The 9,316-nt window shown below is 36.3% G+C and overlaps 1 protein-coding gene across 3 annotated transcripts; it reads right to left on the bottom strand.

The window, feature by feature from the left end:
* Window positions 1-1,063: 1,063 nt before the first annotated feature.
* On the bottom strand, window positions 1,064-8,594 carry LOC136208829 (heterogeneous nuclear ribonucleoprotein Q). 3 transcript variants are annotated; one of them, XM_066000082.1, is made up of 9 exons: window positions 8,438-8,594; window positions 6,899-7,309; window positions 6,699-6,815; window positions 6,370-6,510; window positions 6,083-6,256; window positions 5,469-5,676; window positions 5,215-5,390; window positions 2,587-2,672; window positions 1,064-1,608 (listed from the first exon to the last, which is right to left on the bottom strand). In XM_066000082.1, the coding sequence occupies exons 2-9, from the start codon at window positions 7,298-7,300 to the stop codon at window positions 1,470-1,472; spliced, it is 1,443 nt and encodes a 480-aa protein (XP_065856154.1). In that variant the 5' UTR covers window positions 7,301-7,309; window positions 8,438-8,594; the 3' UTR covers window positions 1,064-1,469. The 3 variants fall into 3 exon arrangements, with proteins under 3 accessions (XP_065856154.1, XP_065856156.1, XP_065856155.1); XM_066000084.1 differs by having other exon boundaries at window positions 6,899-7,335; window positions 8,438-8,590; XM_066000083.1 differs by having other exon boundaries at window positions 6,899-7,684; window positions 8,438-8,582.
* Window positions 8,595-9,316: the final 722 nt, after the last annotated feature.

Below are 9,316 nucleotides of genomic sequence, written 5' to 3'. Positions count from 1 at the left end.
ATTTTTGCTACCATTAATAATTTCTGATGCTACCCACAGCTTGTGGCTTATTGTTTAATCATTTCTGAATTAGCATATGCATGATTTCATTTGAACTGGTGTGTTTAAACATTAAGGGTCCCATTGTTTTGTTGCTGCTGCTGCTGGAAAAAACTGATTTTTTAAATAGGAAGTTTCTAACCAAACATCTAAAACTCTCTTTTTTAAATTTCCTTTTAAATTGAAAAGGCAAATAGGAAAAAATGAGTAACCAAACACTCTAAAACTATAATATCTCCGGTTGGGTGTTGTAGAAGAAGCCACCTTAATTTGGTATTACAATACTCTTATTACAACACTCCATGAGGGAGCCCGTGTGCATCCGAAAGAGCACAAGGATGAATGGTAATATCTCCGTTTCATATTACATGTCTTTCTAGAGATTCTTTTTTGTTTCATATTACATGTCATTTTATATGATCAGTACACGTTAAGTCATCTTTTTTTCTACTATAAAACGCGAGTTTACGAAAATTAATTAGAATAATTGACTTATTATAGAATAAATAAATATTGGAATAAATAAATAAGGGGTAACAATGTCTTTTTTGCAATATCCTTAATTTCTATACAATTCTCTAAAAAGACATGTAATATAAAACGGATGGAGTATATAAGATTAATATGACTTGTTCAAAAAGCTTGATTGGCCTCAATAGTCAACCCAATTTGTTTAATGAAATAAGATGTATGCGCAGAAAGTGAGTTACACGCTCCTTGAAAAAGTCACCCAAGAGGTTCTAAAGCAAATACAAACTTTCTTTTTAATACATTTTTATCTCTTTTGCAACACAGTAATTAAATTGACTACATTTTAAATAAGTTAAAATGGAACAAAACATTTTAAGCAAATTCAGAAAGCTATGAACATTTTAAAAATTCAAAAGTTCAATCAAGTTTTTTAAATAAGTTCAGTGACATAATGTATTAAGCCTTTACACATTACGTAACTGATTGAGATGTTTAACAATTCAAGAGTAGAGACTACTTCACTTCAACTAAATTGATTACATGAGCATACAGATCTGGGGAAATGCCATATATTTCAATCAAAATCAATAATTTAAGAACAAGGTCAATAATTTGATAATCCCAGAAAACATAAAAACAAAAAGCTCCATGCTTTAACTATTAGTAATTCTACAAATACTAATCCTCGTCAACAGCCTACAAGCTTTGATTTTACAATTGTAAACTCTCACAGACTACTATTTCAGCAGCAACCTCCACCGTGAAAGCAACACGAGGTGGAGTGACCGTGATCCCCCAAAAACTTGTTTAAATTTCCCGTCTTTCTCATTATAATTGCAGTTTAGTTGCAGCAGACTTGGGCTGTACTATAGTAGATATAACGCTTAAGACAAGGAATGTCAAGCAGGAAATTCTCCTCCGCCCATCTGTGTGCATTTCTGTACTAAAAGGCACTTAAATTAGTATGGTTTATACCGTCGTCCGCCGCCGCGGCTACTTTCGTTGCTACGTCTTCCTCCACTTGAGCTACCAGCACCACCACCTCTACCGGCCCGAGGATATGATGGAGGGGTGTGTGGTTGCATTCCAGGTTGTTGCCTGTTACCAACATAACAATTGTAACAATCAGTTTTCAATGTCCTCCGGAGCTGATTTATAATGAAACGGCAACACAAAGAAAGAAGTGCAAGATTTGCAAACACTAAACAATTAATATTTATCTTTCCAACAATCTCACAGCTCATAAATCATAATCAATCAACGTAATTATTCTTTGGAAATAACATGGTTTGAATGCTGTTAGGTCCAAAAACATCAAATTTAAGTTTGAAAGAAGAAGAATGTGCACAGCAGTATTGTATACATAAATACAAGTATAAACACACGTCCTTTGCGACCCCGGCATGCCTAATAGATTGAAGGGAAAGTTCTACTGAACGGCAATTAGACCTGCATTGTTATATGGTACGGAATGTTGGGTAGTGACACTGTTGCGATGGATGTGTGGTCATACGAGAAAGAATAGGGTGAGGAATGAAATAATTAGGACGAAAGTAGAAGTTACATCTATTGAGAATAAAATGAGAGAAAACCGACTAAAGTGGTTTGGCCATGTAAGACGAAGAGCACTTAATACGCTGGTTAAAAGGATTGAAGAGTGGAGGGATGCAATGATGGTGAGGGGTAGGGAAGGCCTAAGCAAACTTGGAAGAGGGTGATTGAGAGTTTATTGGGGATTGAGAAAAATATGACAATGGATAGGACGGAGTGGAGGGAGAGAATTTATGTCGCTGACACGACTTGATTTCTCGGTTTCGTACGACGGTTCATGTTAGCTGACCCCGAATTATTTCGGAACTAAGGCTTTGTTGTTGTTGTTATCAAACAGGTGCATCATTTAATAAAATCTATTATTTTATTTTATTTTTTTGAAATAAAAATCTATTACTTATTTTTCCAGCACTTAATTTTCGGTTTTATCAAACAACACCTTAGTTTGAATAGATATTTATTCACATTCTCAAATCCTGAAAGTAAAGAACACAAGCACGACTTTCTTAAGGTGAAAATACTTACAAGACATATCCAATCCTTCCATCAGGCAAAAGCATTGGCATCATTGCCATCCCAGCAGGACTAGGTCCCCTACCATACAGCATTGGCTGCAAAGTTCATAAACAAAATATTTAAATAATTAGAATTTATCAAATCATAAAAAAATTTATCTATCAGTTATTATTCTAATTTATTATCACGTAATAGCAAATATATGGCCCAAATTTTGCAGATTACAAAAAATGCAGTGGAAACCTCCAATACAAACCAGAAAACTAACTAATTCTCTCATACATGTGACAATACAAAATTTGAGTAAGCTGAATACAAGATATAAGATTTGGATGACTCAACAAATTATTCTATTTGCCAGTAACATTCAGTGAATAGACTTGTCATAGAATTTCACCCACCATTATACAAATTACGCCATTTTTCTCAAATAAATTATCAAGAATACAAGAGTTATACTGAAGCAACAACAACAACAACAACAACAAAGCCTTAGTCCCGAAATGATTCGGGGTCGGCTAACATGAACCATCATATAAAACCGTGAAAATCAAGTCGTGTCAGCGACACAGATTCGCTCCCTCCACTCCGTCCTATCCACTACCATATTTTCCTCAATTCCCAATAAACTCATATCACTCTCGATCACCCTCCTCCAAGTTTGCTTAGGTCTTCCCCTACCCCTCACCACTACATCCCTTTGCCACTCTTCGGTTCTCCTAACCGACGCATCAAGCGCTCTACGTCTCACATGGCCAAACCACCTTAGTCGGTTTTCTCTCATTTTATTCTCAATAGATGTGACCCCTACTTTTGTCCTAATTATTTCATTACGCACCCGGTCCTTTCTCGTGTGACCACACATCCATCTCAACATACGCATCTCCGCCACCGACATCTTATGGATGTGGCAGTGTTTCACTGCCCAACACTCCGTACCATATAACAATGCTGGTCTAATTGCCGTCCGGTAGAATTTTCCCTTCAATCTATTAGGCATGCCGGGATCACAAAGGAAACCCGTAGCACTCTTCCACTTCGACCAACCAGCTTTAATCCTATGAGCAACATCTCCATCTACTTCTCCATCCGTTTGGATAATAGATCCTAAATACCGGAAGCAATCCGAGGCCTGAACAACTCTCCCATCTAGGGTGATTGCCCCTACCTCCCTACTCCTACGGCCGCTAAACTTACACTCCAAATATTCTGTCTTACTTCGACTCAACTTAAAGCCTCTAGATTCTAGAGTTTGCCTCCATAGTTCCAACTTCATCTCCACTCCTTCTTTCGTCTCATCAACCAACACAATATCATCTGCAAACAGAATGCACCATGGTATACCATCTTGAAGTGAACTTGTTAGTTCATCCATAACGATGGCAAAAAGAAATGGGCTTAGTGCGGAACCTTGATGCACTCCAATCGTAATAGGAAACTCTTCAGTCTTCCCAACACTAGTACGTACACTCGTGCATACTCCCTCATACATGTCCTTTATGATGTCAATATATTTCCGCGAAATGCCTTTCCTTGTCAAGGCCCACCAAAGTACTTCCCTTGGTACCTTATCATATGCTTTCTCCAAGTCAATGAAAACCATATGCAAGTCTTTCTTCTTATTTCGATAGTGCTCCATTAATTGTCTCATTAGATGGATGGCTTCCATAGTTGATCTTCCCGGCATAAAGCCAAACTGGTTTTCCGAGATCTTCACCGTCCTCCTTAGCCTTTGTTCAATCACTCGCTCCCAAAGTTTCATAGTGTGACTCATTAATTTGATTCCCCGATAGTTGGCACAATCTTGGACATCGCCTTTGTTCTTATACAAAGGGATTAAGGTACTTTTCCTCCATTCTGATGGCATCTTATTGTTTCTCCAAATTTTGTTGAAGAACGTCGTCAACCATTCGATTCCTCTTTCTCCCAAACATCTCCAAATCTCAATAGGGATGCCATCAGGTTATACTGAAGCAACATTCAAAAATATTTTGCCACAATTATAGATAGGGATTATTTAGGTATTATTAGGTGGTTAATTGTTTTTACATATTTAGCTTTAATAGATGTTATTTAGGAATGTTTACTGCTGTGGGAAATTATAATTGCTGCCACATCAGCAGTTATTAGGCCTATTTAGAGTGAATTGCTATATTTCCTATTCTTATTTAAGGTAGGTTATATTTCCTATTCTTATTTAAGGTAGGTTAGAATGAATAGAATGATTTAAGGTAAGATAGAATTATTAGGGCCATGAATTTAGGAGGCTAGCTATACTTTCCTTTTCCTTTTTTCCTACTTAAGAGAATGAGTCTGTACTAATTCATTATGCAGTTGATTAATGAAATCTTTATTTCTTTCTTCTAAATTCTCTCTCTATTCTCTCTTTTCTCTGGTTATCTCGATCTCTCTCTAACCTTCTCTCTTCTTTCTCTATTCTTCTCTTCTCTTACGATCTTTTCTGCCCTAATCTTACTGTCAGAAATCCTAATTCTGACATATTTGTGATATTTTTCTATTGTCATAATCCCGATTAACTCACTATTCTGGAGAAGGGAGAGATTATGTGCTTCTGTGTGCGGTAAAGAGGGAGGGGGGGCAAGGGATGTGGAAGATGCATTGTGACTATTCCCTTACCTGTGCAAAGCCAGGAGAACCATATCCTGCGCCTAGAGCACCATAGGCACCCCCAACTAGACCATAACCAAGACGAGGAGCGAACGTTGGATTTGAAACGGATTTCTGTGAATTTTGGCCTCCAGAAGACTTCTGATCTGCTTGAGGCTTTGCAAGGGAGCAATCCAAAACTTGGCCTGCCAAACAAGAACCAATTCGGATCAACCATGGGGATTCATCATAAATCAGATATGCAAAATGGATTAGAAATTTACCATTAATTTCATATTTCTCTGTGTTTTTCAGTGCTTTCATGGCACTTGACCTCTCAGAGAAGTGTACAAAACCATATCTGCTCCTTTCATGGCCAGGTTTTGCAGGTGGAAGAACCACTTTAGTAACTTTTCCATGATGTTCAAAGATTTGTTTTAACTGATCCTGGGTTATATCTTTTGGTAAGTTCTTGACATACACTGCCTTAACCTGTATCAAATTTAGGAAGTTTTTCAAGTTAATTTTGTGAAAAAAAATATAGAAAGAAGATTTAGACGTCATGGCATCACAACCAGCATGATGCTAACCATCTTACTTGAAACTTAGAAGGAACTAATAAAGGGACACAGAAACATCAGTAATCTTCAAAGGAACAAAATGGAGAAACGCAATAACCTCAAATTTTGAGATTGACCAACCATGTTTTATTATTAGGAGGAATTATTCATTCCTTCTTTTATGCAAGCAACAAGCCATCTCCATGGACACAAGACAGTACATCAATAAGTAATAGAAAGAAACTTTGAGAACCAAAGAACAGGAGTAGTGATGACTTGATATATTTAGGGTCAGCCCAATATGGAAGACAAACCAGAAAGCAAAATTGTATAACCACCTGAGAAGCAGCAGAAGATCCAGCATTTTTAGGGTCAGCCCAGCTCACAGTTGGAGCATTATCATCAAGTTTAAAATCTGGATTTGACATCTTTTGTCTTGAGTATTCTGCACAAGCATGATTATAATACTCAACAAAAGCAAATCCACGATTGCGATTGGAATTTTGCGGGTCCTGTAAACAGTAAGACGTCAAGTTAATGAACACAAACACTTCAAGCCACAACTTAAGAACCATCATCATAAAAAGATTTTATAATATATTCTAGAAATCCAAAGCAGACAAACCTTCAACAATTCCACAGAAACTACACCAGGCCCAACCTTCTTTACAATTTTCTTCACATCTTCCTCGTCCAAGTCTCTTGGAACATTTCCTATGAACAACCGATGATTTGCTTGAGATGTTGAACATCTTACCTTCCTCCCCTAAAGAAGAATGTGAACGTGAAAAGAATGGTAAACTCAACTACTTAGGAACTCCAATACTTCGTCAAAGGGACTGGAGATATGAAAGAAATAAATGAATGCAAAACATACACATATTTTTTGTAACATAAAGCTGGATGGCATCCCCCACAGAAGATAATTAGGAAGAGAAACCAAAATTATGGTACCTTAAATTCAGTGTTGTTTAGTTCTTCAATGGCCTTAGAAGCTAACTCCTTCGATCTGAACATGACAAACGCATAACCCTTGGCCTCACCTGATTCTCTACCCTTCATTACCCTCACCTGTTCTTAGCATAGAAGCAGCTGTCAGTAGATCCAAAAAAGAAACACCCAGAAAAGGCATTCAAAATGAGAGCATAACTTACTTCAGTGACTTCACCTATAGATTCGCAAAAACCCTTTAGGTCCTCTTCAGTGGCATCATGAGGAATCCCGCCAAGGTACACCTCTGATCCATGAGGAGGAAGTGAAAGAAGCTCATCATGCCTTTTTTCATCATCTTCCTCCTCTTCCTTGTCTGAGCCTTTCTGTGCATCATCATCACCCTCCTCAATTTCTTCCTCTTCTTCAACCTCCTCTTCGATCTCTTCCTCTTCTTCTATCTCCTCCACTTCTTCCTCTTCCTCTACTTCTTCATACTCAACCTCTTCTTCCATTACATCCTCTTGTTCATTGTCATCATCAAGGTCAACCCCCTCTTCAGAATCCATTGACTTTTCAAGTTTATCCAGTTTATCAGCATCAGCATTATCCCTTGTCCTCGGCATCTTATTTGTCTAAGAAAACAAGTATGCAAAGGCAACTGTGAAGGAAGCACAGAAGCCAGAAGAATTCATAGAAGGAAGAGTACAAAGTACGGAAAGGTGGAAACAAAATGAGAGGCCAAATGGAGTTGCAGAGTAAGAATCCAAACTGAATCTTAGCCATAAGATGTGGACTCAAGGAGTTGCAATGCGAATGATATTCAATTAAGGGAAATGATCAAGCAACAACAGTTAGAGACAGGCAAGAGAGAGTTACGAATGATAATGAAGAGGATGATGCTCAGCAGGTGAAAAAAAAATTATACATCTAATGAAGCAGTGAATTTCTTGAAATTTAGATACTAGCAGTCCCAAAAACAACAGCCAGTTGATTGTTTAACTATTTATCTGGAAAATGCATCCACCAAAAGAGAAAAGCAAAAGACAAGAAATGAGAAAGTGAATTAATTTGATTGGCAACGCATATGATTGACATTACAAAGCATAATTTTTAGCTGTGATCAGACAACCACCTGTTACAAAAACGAAAAGAAAACAGAATGCATCGACTTATAAAATTTCATACCCAAATCAACCAACATAGTAGAAAAAGACAGTAGCAATATATGGATCGATGTTTTGTTAAAGAAAAAACGACATAACCATTACAATTCAACCCAAAGTTTTATCTTTTATGCCTATGATGCATCAATTTGAGTATTTACACCATATTTTCTGCAATTTCCGATCAACTTATGTTGAGAAATAAACTTATATAGAAGCATGCAACTCTAAGGTAATATATACTCGAAAGTACAAAAAATAATTTCTCGTATGTGCCAAAAAATGATAATGCTGCTGCTTCACTCAGCTGAATGCCCAGAATAATTCTAAAAATGCTCAATTAGACATAATAATCATTCCTCGGTCTCATTTTGGGACTCAATCCCATTTTTTTTCATCTAGTTCAATCTAAATTCACCTTACACTATTTCTAAGCTTTGAAATAAGCACAGCTTCGTTCATAAACCCCATTAAAACCAAATGGAATTTACGCGCACACACAATGTTTGATTGAAACCGAATAACCCAAGGCTATCACAATAATTCCAAAGAAAAACACTATCTGATAGGCAAACTCAAAAAGAGATAAATTTCTACCTTCCAGGTCGCGGTGGCAAGTAACGGGAATAATCACCGGAATGCCGTCGACGAGAAAAACTAGGGTTCAGAAAGATTGAGAAACGAAACAAGAGAAGAAGAGAGAGAGAAGAAAAAGGGCGAAGATGGAGCCGGCAACAGATAAAAGGAAAGAACGAAAATATGTTTTTAGGGCTTCTCAGCTAAAACCACGCCGTTTTAAGGTACTATTTAATTAGTAACTTTTTTTTTTTTTTGAAACTGTTTTAATTAAATTAATTAGTTTAGTAACTTAGTATGTTAGACTAAAATATTTTTCTACATTTTTTTTTGAAACAAATATTTTTCTACATTAGTTGAATATATTTATTGAGATGAGTAATAAACTTTAACCGAGGGTAAAAAATTGGATTAAAAAATAGGGATAAAATATCAAAATAAAAATAAAAATCATGATTGATACGAGTTTTAGTGTATTTATCACTTAACCGAAGATTAAAAATGGGATAAACATTAAATTTAATCTGATTATATCTTTGAAAATGCAAAATCTTAAAGTTAGCTGACACGACTTGATTTTCACGGTTTTATATGATGGTTCATGTTAGCCGACCCCGAATCATTTCGGGACTAAGGCTTTGTTGTTGTTGTATATCTTTGAAAATGCAAAATCTTAAAAGAATGTCTAAAAGTTAAGGACGGCAGACATCAAATATTGTGTAAAATGACATCACATGCAAGGCCGGCTCGGGACTATTTGAGACCTTAGATGAGATACGAAATGTAGGTTTTTTATATATAAATAAAATTATAGACATGTATATATTTATGTGTATATATAATATTTTCTCTTTTAACATAAAAATACTTTAGAATGGAAAAAAGATAGAAAAAAAATAT

This window comes from Euphorbia lathyris, chromosome 10 (genome assembly GCF_963576675.1).
Source record: "Euphorbia lathyris chromosome 10, ddEupLath1.1, whole genome shotgun sequence".
NCBI lineage: Eukaryota > Viridiplantae > Streptophyta > Magnoliopsida > Malpighiales > Euphorbiaceae > Euphorbia > Euphorbia lathyris.
Note: the sequence above shows the minus strand (reverse complement) of the source record. Positions and strands in the feature narration are given on the sequence as shown.